At 44.5% G+C, this 14,385-nt stretch overlaps 1 protein-coding gene across 2 annotated transcripts in view; it reads left to right on the top strand.

Annotated features, from left to right (window-relative positions):
* The window catches only part of LOC124711314, a 158,683-nt gene extending 148,143 nt beyond the window's left edge, over window positions 1–10,540 (top strand). For both annotated transcript variants that reach the window (XM_047241332.1, XM_047241331.1), the window contains exon 13: window positions 5,329–10,540. In XM_047241332.1, the coding sequence (XP_047097288.1) occupies window positions 5,329–9,464 (4,136 nt within the window). In that variant the 3' untranslated portion in view covers window positions 9,465–10,540. The remainder of the gene's footprint in view (window positions 1–5,328) is intronic.
* Window positions 10,541–14,385: the final 3,845 nt, after the last annotated feature.

The raw sequence follows: 14,385 nt of genomic DNA, 5'->3' as shown, positions 1-14,385 counted from the left end.
AGCCAGCACAAACAGAGGCAGTTGTAGCTGCCGTGGAGCCGAACAAAAGCGAGGCAGTTGGAGCTGCCGTGGAGCCGGACAAAAGCGAGGCAGTTGGAGCTGCCGTGGAGCCGGACAAAAGCGAGGCAGTTGGAGCTGCCGTGGAGCCGGACAAAAGCGAGGCAGTTGGAGCTGCCGTGGAGCCGGACAAAAGCCAGGCAGTTGGAGCTGCCGTGGAGCCGGACAAAAGCGAGGCAGTTGGAGCTGCCGTGGAGCCGGACAAAAGCGAGGCACTTGGAGATGCCGTGGAGCCGGACAAAAGCGAGGCACTTGGAGATGCCGTGGATCCGGACAAAAGCGAGGCACTTGGAGATGCCGTGGAGCCGGACAAAAGCGAGGCAGTAGGAGCTGCTGTGGAACCGGACCGAACCGAGGCAGTTGGAGCTGCTGTGGAGTTAGACGTTATTGATTCATTATCAGCTGCTTCAGAGCCAGATCAGACTGAGACATTGTTAGCTGCTTCAGAGCCAGATCAAACTGAGGCATTGCCAGTAGTGACAGAGCCAGATCAAACTGAGGCATTGCCAGTAGTGACAGAGCCAGATCAAACTGAGGCATTGCCAGTAGTGACAGAGCCAGATCAAACTGAGGCATTGTTAGCTGCAACAGAGCCAAAACAAACTGAGGCATTGTTAGCTGCAACAGAGTCACACCAAACTGAGGCATTGTTAGCTGCAACAGAGTCACACCAAACCGAGGCAGTAGGAGCTGCTGTGGAGTCACACCAAACCGAGGCAGTAGGAGCTGCTGTGGAGTCACACCAAACCGAGGCAGTAGGAGCTGCTGTGGAGTCACACCAAACCGAGGCAGTAGGAGCTGCTGTGGAGTCACACCAAACCGAGGCAGTAGGAGCTGCTGTGGAGTCACACCAAACCGAGGCAGTAGGAGCTGCTGTGGAATCACACCAAACCGAGGCAGTAGAAGCTGCTGTGGAGTCATACCAAACTGAGGCAGATGGAGCTGCTGTGGAGCCAGACCAAACCGAGGCAGTTGGACCTGCTGTGGAGCCACACCAAACTGAGGCAGTTGGAGCGGTTGTGGAGTCATGTGTTATTGATTCATTATCAGCTGCTGTAGAGCCAGATCAGACTGAGACATTGTCTTCTGCAACAGAGCCAGACGAAACTGAGGCATTGTCAGCTCCTGCAGAACGAGACCAGATTGAGGCTGTTGGAGTTGTTGCGGGACTGTGCCAAACTGAGGCAGTGTCAGCCGTTGCGGGGTCAGGTCAAACTGAGGCCATTGGAGCTGCTGTGGAGCAAGTTCAAACTGAGGAAGCTGTAGCTCCTGCAGAGCCAGACCAGACTGAGGAGGCTGGAGCTCCTGCGGAGCCGGACCAGACTGAGGAGGCTGGAGCTCCTGCGGAGCCGGACCAGACTGAGGAGGCTGGAGCTCCTGCGGAGCCGGACCAGACTGAGGAGGCTGGAGCTCCTGCGGAGCCGGACCAGACTGAGGAGGCTGGAGCTCCTGCGGAGCCGGACCAGACTGAGGAGGCTGGAGCTCCTGCGGAGCCGGACCAGACTGAGGAGGCTGGAGCTCCTGCGGAGCCGGACCAGACTGAGGAGGCTGGAGCTCCTGCGGAGCCGGACCAGACTGAGGAGGCTGGAGCTCCTGCGGAGCCGGACCAGACTGAGGAGGCTGGAGCTCCTGCGGAGCCGGACCAGACTGAGGAGGCTGGAGCTCCTGCGGAGCCGGACCAGACTGAGGAGGCTGGAGCTCCTGCGGAGCCGGACCAGACTGAGGAGGCTGGAGCTCCTGCGGAGCCGGACCAGACTGAGGAGGCTGGAGCTCCTGCGGAGCCGGACCAGACTGAGGAGGCTGGAGCTCCTGCGGAGCCGGACCAGACTGAGGAGGCTGGAGCTCCTGCGGAGCCGGACCAGACTGAGGAGGCTGGAGCTCCTGCGGAGCCGGACCAGACTGAGGAGGCTGGAGCTCCTGCGGAGCCGGACCAGACTGAGGAGGCTGGAGCTCCTGCGGAGCCGGACCAGACTGAGGAGGCCGGAGCTCCTGCGGAGCCGGACCAGACTGAGGAGGCCGGAGCTCCTGCGGAGCCGGACCAGACTGAGGAGGCCGGAGCTCCTGCGGAGCCGGACCAGACTGAGGAGGCCGGAGCTCCTGCGGAGCCGGACCAGACTGAGGAGGCCGGAGCTCCTGCGGAGCCGGACCAGACTGAGGAGGCCGGAGCTCCTGCGGAGCCGGACCAGACTGAGGAGGCCGGAGCTCCTGCGGAGCCGGACCAGACTGAGGAGGCTGGAGCTCCTGCGGAGCCGGACCAGACTGAGGAGGCTGGAGCTCCTGCGGAGCCGGACCAGACTGAGGAGGCTGGAGCTCCTGCGGAGCCGGACCAGACTGAGGAGGCTGGAGCTCCTGCGGAGCCGGACCAGACTGAGGCGGCTGGAGCCCCTGCCGAGCCGGACCAAACTGAGGCGGCTGGAGCCACTGCGGAGCCGGCCCAAAAAGAGGTAACTCGAACTCCTGCGGAACCGGACCAAACCGAGGCAGCTGGAACTACTGCACAGTTTTTCCGATGTGAAGTGGTTGGAGCTTATACAGATCCTGACCAAAGTGAGGTGGTTGGAGTTGTTGCGGATCCCGACCTAATTCAGGCTGCGGGAGTTGTGCCAAGATGCACTGTGGCAGTTGTGAATGCAGGTTTAACTGAGGCAGAGATGGCTATGACAGAGCCTAGGCAAACTAAGGAAGTTGCAAAACCAGTAGTAACTGATTTATCTGTGGAGATAGATTTAACTGAGAAAATCGAAGCAGCAGCAGAGCCTGGTGAAGTTGAGGCAAATCATATTGGGACAGCAGTAGCTTCAGGTCAGGTAAACATACCTCTGGAGTCGAACCAAACTGAGACAGTTGAGGGAATAAATGTAATGGAGAAAGTTGTATCAGGTGCAGATTTAGCAGCTGGACAGACAACCCTAGTTCTGAAACCGTGCCAGAGTGAAACATCTATGCTGATAGAAGTAGCAGAAGTAAGTGCTGCATCTTGTCAGTCAGACCAAACTGAGGCTTCTGCTGCTGAGCCAGAGCAAACTGAGGCTTCTGCTGCTGAGCCAGGGCAAACTGAGGCTTCTGCTGCTGAGCCAGGGCAAACTGAGGCTTCTGAGCCAGGGCAAACTGAGGCTTCTGCTGCCGAGCCAGGGCAAACTGAGGCTTCTACTGCCGAGCCATGGCAAACTGAGGCTTCTGCTGCCGAGCCAGGGCAAACTGAGGCTTCTGCTGCCGAGCCAGGGCAAACTGAGGCTTCTGCTGCCGAGCCAGGGCAAACTGAGGCTTCTGCTGCCGAGCCAGGGCAAACTGAGGCTTCTGCTGCCGAGCCAGGGCAAACTGAGGCTTCTGCTGCCGAGCCAGGGCAAACTGAGGCTTCTGCTGCCGAGCCAGGGCAAACTGAGGCTTCTGCTGCCGAGCCAGGGCAAACTGAGGCTTCTGCTGCCGAGCCAGGGCAAACTGAGGCTTCTGCTGCCGAGCCAGGGCAAACTGAGGCTTCTGCTGCCGAGCCAGGGCAAACTGAGGCTTCTGCTGCCGAGCCAGGGCAATCTGAGGCGTCTGCTGCCGAGCCAGGGCAAACTGAGGCGTCTGCTGCCGAGCCAGGGCAATCTGAGGCGTCTGGTGCCGAGCCAGGGCAATCTGAGGCGTCTGGTGCCGGCGAGGAGCAATCTGAGGCGTCTGCTGCCTCCAGGTCAGAGGAAACTGAGGCGTCTCCTGCTGCGTCGGAGTTGGGGTCGACAGAGGTGGTAGCTGTTTCTGACGAAAGTGGGACAACTGTGGAAGCTGACCAAAGTAGGGCTCCAGTGGCCACCACAAGGCCCAGCGAAACTGAGGCTCTGGTGGACACTGCGGGGGAAGGCAAAATTGTGGCTCCGCCAGCAGCAGCATGGCCAGACAAAACTGGAAGTTCAAGTGTGGCAGCACAGCCAGATGAAAGTGAGTCACCGACAGCAACTGCAGATTCAGTCAAATGCGAGGAACCAGCGGCCACAGGAGAGTCTGATCAGTCTGATGATTTGGCAGTAGCTGCACAGCCAGACAAATCAGAAGCTGCTGCCACAGAACAAAGTGGCACACCTAAGAGTTTTGTGGGTGTTGACAAATTCAAATTATGCAATCAAGTAGGCAGTTCTGATAAATTGACTTCATCAACTGAGCGATCTTCTCAGGCAGATCAGCAGTTACCACCATTGACTGATTCAGATCAAATAAAAGCTACAGAATCAAGCGTGACGCCTGAAATTAGTAAGGAGGGAAGCTCAACAGATAAAGCGGAAACAGGTGATACAGGTTTGGTATATCACAGTTCCTCATCACTGAAGAGAAAAGCAGTTTCTCCGGGATCTGATGCAGATAATTTAAAAGACTATGTGAAGCCATGTAAACTGGTGAAATCTTCTGATGTTCCTGATACTACTTCCAGCAAAATGGAGAAATCATATGGTTCCCAAGAAGTAGGGGAGGATGTGAAAATATCGAACATTAATGTCGAGGAATGTGAATTAGTTGAGAAGAAAGAAAGTGATATTTCTTCCACTGCTGTTTCTACATTATGTATGGAAGAAACACTGTCTTCAGTTGATAGAGAACATGAAGAAAGTTCCTCATTAGGGATGGGAGTTACAGAAACAGAACAACTTTCAAAATCAGTTGCTGATACCTTATGCAGTAAAATGGCTGACACAGATAAGGAGGCATGTAATTCTCCATGTAACATTGATTTAAAGAAAGAAACTGCAGAAGGAACTGGACATACATTGCCAAGTGTGGAATTTGAAAGCAGTGTTGCAAATTCTCTGTCATTAGTTAGAGATAGTGCTTCAGAGAACATAGGCCCTTATGTTTCTAGTGCTCGTGAAGAAGTAAATACAAGTTGTGTTACTGAGGAAATTTCTGATGTAGACCAGACATTGAAGGCCACAAAAGTGGAAAATGAAGTTTTTCCATGCAGTGAAGAGTCTAAAGAAATATCAGTTCACCATGAGAGGTGTCACACTGAACAGAGTTCTTCTGTGACACCAGAACTTAATTCTGATATATTGGAAAGAAGTTTAGAGGAAAATGTTCTGAAGAATAAAGTGGCAGGTGATTTGCTGTCATTGGAGAAAGCAGATACATTAGTGGATCTTGAGTATCAACCTGTCTGTGCTGCAGAGACTGAAACAACTAACAGTGTGCAACCTTTAACCTGTAAATCTCAAGAAAAATGTCAAAGTCAGATAACACCTAATGTGGATATTTGTGCAACTGTCCAAATTGCTGGTAATAAGAACTCATTTTCTGATATTACAGATGAGCAGATGGAAATTGAAAGCAAGCCAGGAGGGGAAACACCAGAACCTTCTGCTTCGGAGATAGAAGAGAAGGACGAACCATCTTCAGAGGTAACAACAGAAACTGCAGTGGTTTTGCCTCTACATCCAACACTACATTCTGAAGAGATCATTCCTATGGATGTTGATAAAAATGTGCAGTCAGTAACACCAAGCGAATATGGCATAATTTCCAAATCTAGTTTGACAGAAAAGTCAGCATTAGACATAGAAGTAGCAGTCATTAAGATAGAGGATGCTGTACAGTGTGAACCAAATACGACAAATGTGGTTCCTCAGGCATCCAATACTGTCAGTGCTAGACAGGAGCAGCTGCATGCGGCAACAGATGCTGCTGCAAATCTGTCAGCATCAGCAGAAACCAAACTAGGACTTGCCAGAGAGTTGTCAGATGATATGGGGAAGAAAGAAGTATCATCGAAATTTGTGGATGTTTTCCCACAGTCAGTACAAAACACAACAGTTTTACCACCAGAAAAGACATCGTCCATATCTAACACTTCTGCAGAATTAATAACAAGTTCTATGGTGCCTTTGTGTGTAGAGCCAATCCTTACATCTGATGCACCGATGAGTCAAGCAATTACATCTACAAAGGATAAAGTGCCAGATCAACAAAATGTGACAAGAATAAGTCCTCTCACAGCCAGTGCCACCATTATAGATGAAGGAAAGTTCCCTAAAGACACAGTTGCTGTGCCATTGCCATCAGATGATGTCGAAATGTCAAAACCGAACATTAATCCAGTAGACAATTCCTTAGAACCATCAGATGGTTCACCATGTAACATACGAAAGACACTACAACATGAAACAGAAACTTCCAGTGTGAGGGTGTGTCTTCAAACTGACAGCTCAAACCATGTATCATCTTCAGACAGAATGGATACAAATTTGGAAACAGTGCATGTAGTTTTAAGTACATCAGAAATAGCACCAATGAGCCCAGTTATGACAGTCGCATCCAGTAAAACTGAAGAAATTAAAGCACTGGAAGAACTAAAGGCTCAAGGTGTGGTACCTCATGAAAAAACTACTGCAGAGATAGCTGCATCATCAGCTATAACAGAAAATAAAGGAACTTTGCCAGCAGAAGATCATTGGGGCAAGAAAGAGTTACTTGGAGACAGAAAACCTGCAGTTAGCTCTGATAAACCTGTAAATGAAAAAACAGAATGTAAAAATACTCTCATGGCTACCTCAGTAAGTGTAAAAGCCACTTTGAGCCCATCAGAGTCTGATGAAGTATGTGAAGAAACAAGTCAAGTCACCATTGAAGGCACCATAATTTCAGATGGTGCGGTTAGTACTCCAAATGCAAGAACAGATTCTGAAGTTGGGCATGAGAATGTAGAACAGGTAAAGCGAACAGGAGAAATTGTCCTTGAAAAGGGTAACAAAGCAGGCTCTGAATCCTTGCCTAAAATGGATGTTCATCAAACTCACAGTAGACCAGAGCCATTAACCCAGCCAGAAAGTGCACTTTCAGTTGCCCGTAATGTTACAAAAAATTTGACAATTGCAAAAACAGAAGTAGAGGAACTTCAGATGCCAGAAGTTGCATTTCGTTCAGATAAATTATCAGGTGCAAGTGAAGTGGGAACAGACAAAACGCCCTCAAGTATTAACACACACACATCTAAAGCAGCTGAGTTGTCCAAAGAAACAACTAATGAGACAGGAACAGCCATGCTGGATTTGAAGGAATTGGCACATTCACAGGCAGATGAGACTCCAGTGCCAGAGAGGACATTTGTATCTGATGATGAAGCTGAAGTCAAGTCTGAAGAACCTAAATTGTGCACAGTAAGTGAAAATAATCTGACAACTTCACAGACAGTAACAGAAACACTTGAAGTGACGAAATCATCAGAAACTGCTCAATCCATGAAAGCACTGACAAAACCATCAAACAAATCTACTGTAGTCTCATCACATTCTGAAGCAGAAACGTCAGTTGTAGATGCCAAGTCTAAAGTAGTTACATCAACAGTAGAGATTGTTTCTGAAAAACTTGAAAGTATGGTGCCTCCACTAAATCAGTTTACAGGTGAGCAGCTAGCAATGGCTTCTGAAGGTACAGAACAGGAAATGAAAACTACGGGACTCCAGATTCCTCGAGGAACGACTGAGGTTCCTGGTGTACCAGGCTTGGACATAACTGCTCATGCTGTATTAAGTTCACAAATGTCTCAAAATATGATGCTGAAATTGGAAAAAGACCAGAAAGAAACTGAAACTCCAGTTTCTGAAACAGAAATTCTTCAGCAAGTCGACCGGTGTTTGGAAACTAAGGAACCATCAAACATGTGTGTAGAAAAGAATGAGTTAGAAACTACATCATCAAAAGCTCTGAAAACTACTGTTGAACCAAATAAGTTGTCAGGCATAGAAATGCCATTAAGAAGGACATCATTGACTGCAGATGTGCAGGAAATTGAAGCACCACATACTCCAGCAGTTAAATCTGAGGAAAGTGTTGCACATGCCTCAGATCAGCTCTCAGAACAAGATTGTGGGGGCAAAAGAAAATTCTCTCAAGAAAGACCTTCTGAACAAGCGGTAAAATCTGAGGTAACAAAGCAGACTGTTACTGATGTGCCTTCAGTGTTAGAGTGTGAGATACCTGCAAAGATGATTGAATGTGTTCATGCAGAAACATCTTCAGACAAAGAGCAAGGTCAAAATGCACAAAAGACATTGGTTGCTCCTGAATTGGCCTCATCTTCTGTCCATGAATCATCAGAAATAGTGAAAGATTCTGTGACACCATTGGACTCAAGTTGTGCATTGCCAGAAGAGGTAGAAACAGCATTTACTTCAGAATCAGAAACTTCAACAAGATCCAAACTGGTGGCAACTATAGAAATGGAAGAAGAGAGGCAAATGATTGTAGCAAAGATAGGTAAATCAGGTGAAGTAGAGCAGTCCTTAAAGGGGAATGATACACAGAGTGTAAAAGTATCATGTGTGGAATCTGAGAAAAGGTTAGCTTCACAGCAAGCTATATTAGAAAAGACAGAAAAATCATTACAGTCTTGTGAGGTGCCAACATCTACAGGTTTAATAAGTGAAGAATTATTTGTAAGAAAAACAGCTGATGATACATCTGAATTGTCTGGCAAAGCCTCAGTTAATCAGGGCAGTGTAAGTATTTCAATTTCACCAAGGTCTTCCGATGAAACGAGTTTGTTTGAAAAGGTGGCTACAAAAGAAATTGGAAGTGATGGTATCAGTGCTAGTCAAAATTCTCTTACAGCTAAGAATAAAGCTTCTGTGGATTGCAGTACATCAGAATTTGTTCCTGAGAAAACTAATTCAGAAACTGCTGAAACTGAGGCAGCAGGTGAAATTTTGCTTCAATCAAGTGACCTAATTAAAACGTCAGAACATCATTTTATGAAGGAGAAAACTAATGAGGAAGCTGTTGAATTGTGTGCAGCAAGTAAAAAATTTACAGGTACAGAATTATGCTTAGCCGAGGAAGATGTGCCTGATTGTGACAAAAAGGTGGATCAAAAGTTGGCAAAACAAGAAAAAATACAGGATACCCCAACAAATGTTGACTCTGTATTACTATCTACATCTCTTCAGTCTTCTGTTGAAGAAAAAGTAATTGAAAATTCTGAAAGTAGTGTAGGCACAGCTGGCAATCATCTTAGTCAGTCTGCCGCATCAGAGGAGTCAAAACCTGATGTAAAATGTGTCAGCAGTGAGGATGATGGTAATTCATGTGAAAAGGAAGATACAGAAAAAAATCAGACACATTCACCAACTTCAGATCCATTGGCAAAGAAAAATGAAAGTGATTCACAAGCTCGTGTTAAACATAAAGTCAACAGTGATACTGATAATGAACGAACAGAAGTTTCTATAAAAAGAAAAGTCTGGGAAAGTGAAAATGAGACTGAAGTTAGCCCTAAAAAAGTAAAGATTGATGACTGTAATATTGGTATATCATCTATTTCTGATTCCCAGTGTTCTAAAAGTCCTGAATCACTAAAGAGGAAGAGTGCGAGTGATGATGCAGAAACTGGTGATCAGGAAAGTAATACTGAAAAGAAAAAACCTAAAGTGGAAACATCAGAGCAGTGATTTTTGTTGTTGGTGGTACCAGTTCAGAGGAATTCACACACATTCCAAGTTAAGTTAGTTTTTCTTTGTTCATGTGTGTTGTGGAAGAGTTAATTTATTTATGTATACAGAGGTCTTTTTTCCTGTGGAATATGTTAATAGTGTCTAAAAGACTCTGGAATTCTTTCCTTCTCTGTGGGTAATTGGAAGGGGTTAGCATGGGATGGGAAAGTGGATGATGTGAAATAGAGGTGCTGTGGTATTCACAGGTTTTATATGAAAGTATATATATTATATGAACTATTGAAATTATATATAATCCAACAGTATTTACATGTCAAGTGAAGATCTGGCTGAACTAGAACTGTTTTGTAAAATTGCAATAATAATCAGTTCAACACTCCTTGCCACAGTTCTGCTGTTACAGAAATTTGGGTTTTGCTCCCACGTCTAGTTTTATGCAGCATCCAAGTACAATGTGTCTAACTTTTTGTAGCAGTCAGTTTTCACAAAGATTCTGTATTACAGGTTTCAGGCATATTGCATTTGAACTATGTGATATAATTTAGTCTTCCACTGGCAGAGTTTTTAATTATTTTTTATATGTTAATGCAGGTTCCTACAGTTCCTATGTCTTCAGTTTTGTATTTGAAATAATATCAGCCGTGTCGCCTTTGTCACTAGTCAATCTTCCATTTGTGAGATAGACTGATTTAATTACTACTTTAATATTTTTATGCATTGTCCAAACAACAGGTTTTTGAAGCAACTTGTATTTCTGTCAATCTCTTCATTAAAACTTTTCTTGACACATGTTTATATACACACCTCTGCATTTATGTAGCAAATGAAAGAACTACCATTTGTAATTACCTGAATTTTCTTTATTTGCTTCATATATTTTGTTCTTTATTTGCTATGTACTGTTAGTTTGTAATGACTTTGTCTCTTAGTGGAAAGTTTATATGTAGTACAATAACACATCCTGTGTAATATGATGGACAATTTTTGTTGTACAGGCTACTTATGTTCAGACACTTTACATCTGCTGTGCTGCAGATAATTGGTCAGGATGAATAAAATACATTTTATACCAATCATTAGTTATCATTAAATGTGATGTGTGATGTTTATTTTTGTTTTCCTCACAAATCCTTTATAAACAAGCAGAATATGCAGTAAAGCAACATGTTACTTGAACAGCAGATTTGGATGAACTGTAATTTGTGTTAAATTTCTAAAACAAGTTAACAGTTGTTACAGTAGCAGAAATAACAGAATGGTTCAAGAAACAAAAATTAGTGAAGGCACCTACTCACCTATAAGGCATTCAGCTAAGCATAGCACTATTACAAAATTACAATTACCAAGTTTACTTAGCTTGCTTACTTAATATGTTATATGATGTCATCATCTTGGAAGATAGAAGGCTAAGAAAGGGTAGAAATAAAAAGTAGTAGTAAGGTGTAAAGGAGAGTGGAATGATACAGTCATGGTCAGATGTTATAGCAACTAAGCAAATTTATTGTTACTATTGAAATGACTGTAAACAATCCTTAAATTTGTGGAACATAGGTAGATTAGAGATGGAGCATGTTTGTATCTGAATTTCTCACTGGAAAGGTTATATTCACATCATTATCATATGAAAGTGAACACTGAGCAGACAGCTTTTTTCTTCACTATCCCCATTCATGTTGAACTACAGAGTACGAACAGTACACTAACTACTCCCAGATGGAGTACAGAATCATTACCATAAGAAAAGACTACTCACTGTATAGAAGCAGCATTGAGAAGATAATAGGCAGGTAAATGAGAAAACAAAAAGACGAAAACTACATAGGAGGGAGGCAAAGCAGGGCAGATGATTACTTGGTTTTAATGAAATGTGTGTGCAAGTGCTTTAAGAGTGCCTCAAAACAGTATCATAATGTGTTACGAGACAGATAAGGTAGAGTACTTAAGGAGTTAATTGTTTTAAATTCAGAAATGAAAAGTAAGCAAATACCCTTATACCGATGTAATTTAACCTAAATGAAAAGGTTTTAAACACCACTTTTACTCCTGAATTTCAAGTCCATTTAAGAGGTCCAAGAAGTCATAGCGTTTAATTTTCAGAATAACTCCTTTGTTGAATTTTAAGGATTACACCACAAGTTATATTTGGAGAGAGAAAATATGTTATGTAAAACAGTCCAGAATTGTATCTGTGTGTCTATAGAAAAGGTACTTTTTTTGCATGAAACTTTTAACATTTTTAATAAAGTAGTAATATCCTTTTGAAATTTCAGTTTGGACTACAGTTTTAAAATGTACCATGTCTTTGGGAGTAGTGTGTTTCAAAGTGATACCTAGGGTAATATTATAGATTCAAGAAAGAGTAAGTGAGAAGGACTGCCGTATAAAGTACCAAGTATTAATTTTTGAGCACTAGCAAATTTTATGGAATCAAAAGTGTAAAGTATGACACTGCAGGTGAAAGAATCACACATGTTCACAGCAATTCGTGCTTACTCAGATTTGTAACAGGACCTTCCACCTAAACCACAATTTTCTGTTTGGAACCTCAGAGCAGGTAGAAGTAAATCAGTCCTGTACTCAGGCAATGAGCATTGGGGAAGAGACGGGAATCCTGTGTTGTTATGGGTAAAATGATTTGCTTTGCTTTTTCCCCATCCTGTTGTCAAGTGTGTATCTGTATTGTGTGGATGAATATATGGGCTGCCTCTTGAGCAAAGAAACAATGTCAGAATTCTTTCTTGGAGTGTATATACGTGGTAAAGTTAGTAAATTGCTTGTGTGCTGCTTTTTGGTTTAAGTATTCAGTGCATGGCAAAATGGCACTACCCAAAACTGGCCCCTGGGCAACTGTTGTGCACCATAGGCATTAGATAATGAGGTAAATGATGGTTGCGGAGATGTGTGTGGGCAAATAGATGCGCAACTGTTGAGCAGATCTCTCAGATGAACCAAGGGGATACCAACTGTGTCTCCCATTGAATGAATATTGCTGCATATGGACCTCCATAGCAGGTGCCTGGTTTATGCAACCTTGCTGACTGCTGTGCAGTACTATAACTGGGCATCCACTGAGTGGAGATAGGTGGCCTTCTCAGATGAATCGTGTTTTATGCTCCATTGGACAGTTGGCCATTGGCGTGTATGACATGATACGTCTGAAAGCAAACACCCTGCAACAGTTGTCGGAAGGATCTAGGCCAGAAGAGGGAGTGGTGTGGTCTAGGGAGAGTTTTCGTGGCATTGTGTTTGTGATCTAGTCATTCTGGTAGACGCAGTAGAGAAACACAAGCATGCATCTACCCTTGAGGGCCATATACACCCCTACAAGCAGTTTGCTTTTCCTTGGCAGTGGGATGTCACACTCTTCGCTGTGTGGGGGGGGGGGGGGGGGGGGGGGGCTTTGAAGACCACTAGGATGAGTTTACTGTACTCGTCTGGCCACCAAACTACCCGGATTTAAACCCAATCAAGAATCTGTGGGGCCACCTTATCGGGATGTACATGCCATAAATCCTCATCTGAGAAACCCAGTGCAGTGGGACACGGCACTGAAGTCAACTTGACCCATCCCTGTTGATACCTTCCAGAACCTCATTGACTTTCTTCCTGCATGTCTCGTAGCAGTCCGCACTGCAAAACGTGATTATTCAGGCTTTTGACAGGTTATCACATGAATGTGACTGGACAGTGTAGAACTTGGTGTTTTCTGAATTGAAGATTCATGTATCTGCACAATGAACAACGATGCAACAAAATCATTAAATATATGAAACACAGTGTCTTCACAAACATGCACTCTAGGCCAGGCCTGCTCACAAATCTACTCATGCATACTGGCTCGCACTCGCACCTCAGGAGTGAGCTGAAGTTGAGTAATGGCAGGTGAGGAGGAATTGGAACAGGGCAGCTGGGCATGAGAAACTACTGTCAGTGTATGTATTCTACAGTTGCTAATGTCAGTTCTACAGAGAAGTATCGCTTTGTGGTGGCTGCTTAATACCTTTCATAGCAAATTTATTTTAGACTTACATTTCTTTTAATTAATGGGGTGAAGAACACGGAGCAGCTAAGTATGAAACCTGATAATGCTTAAGAATAGTGCAAGCCTTATGATGGATGTAGTTTTGAGCTGAAGTTTAAACTGACATCTTGTATTTTGTGACTATTTTATTCACACACAAAAACACTGGATGTCAATAAATTACACTGATTTGCTTTTCACTAAAGTATCAGTGTCTAGTACCACTTTCAGAGCACTGCTAATTCAAAGGTAAGTTTTAAAATTGCAGTTTTTGAGCTACTTTGGTTCGACTTTGTTCTCTTCATTGTGTAGAAAGTCTATTGGACAAGTATGTAGTTCCAAACATCAACATAAGCATAACTGAAAATGTGAAGTTGTGGAAGTGTATGTTGCATAACGTGTTTTAGATGAGTGTATAAAGGCTTATTTTATTACGAAATTTTTCACACAGCTGGCTGTGGCATTCTAGCTAGCTAGCTGGGCATCCTGTACTGATGCCTTGTAAATTGATATTGGTATGTTAGGCTTTTTCTTTGAAGTTCATAACTCTGCCATGATGCTGCCTTTCATCGATGTAAAAAAGGCTAGTATCCACTTTAAGCACTGTCATTAAGTATATATGCTAACATCTAAGAGTATGGCAAACAACATAGTGCACAGTTGGCACTTCCTCAGTGTAATGATGTCAGCCCATCCCATTTTACCATGAGTGCTCTACCGATATGGTTAGTGCTCGCACTCACCTAGCCATCTCCTGAACAGGACTGCTGCCTGTTCTAGACAACGTTTCTAATGTTTTGATGGAAGAGTTGAATATATTTTTTAAATATCCATGGCTTTCTCCAAACTGTAGCTCTCCCCCTCCCCCTCCCAAATGTCCCCTCCCAATTGTCTTTC

Source organism: Schistocerca piceifrons, chromosome 8, assembly GCF_021461385.2.
Source record: "Schistocerca piceifrons isolate TAMUIC-IGC-003096 chromosome 8, iqSchPice1.1, whole genome shotgun sequence".
Lineage (NCBI taxonomy): Eukaryota > Metazoa > Arthropoda > Insecta > Orthoptera > Acrididae > Schistocerca > Schistocerca piceifrons.
Note: the sequence above shows the minus strand (reverse complement) of the source record. Positions and strands in the feature narration are given on the sequence as shown.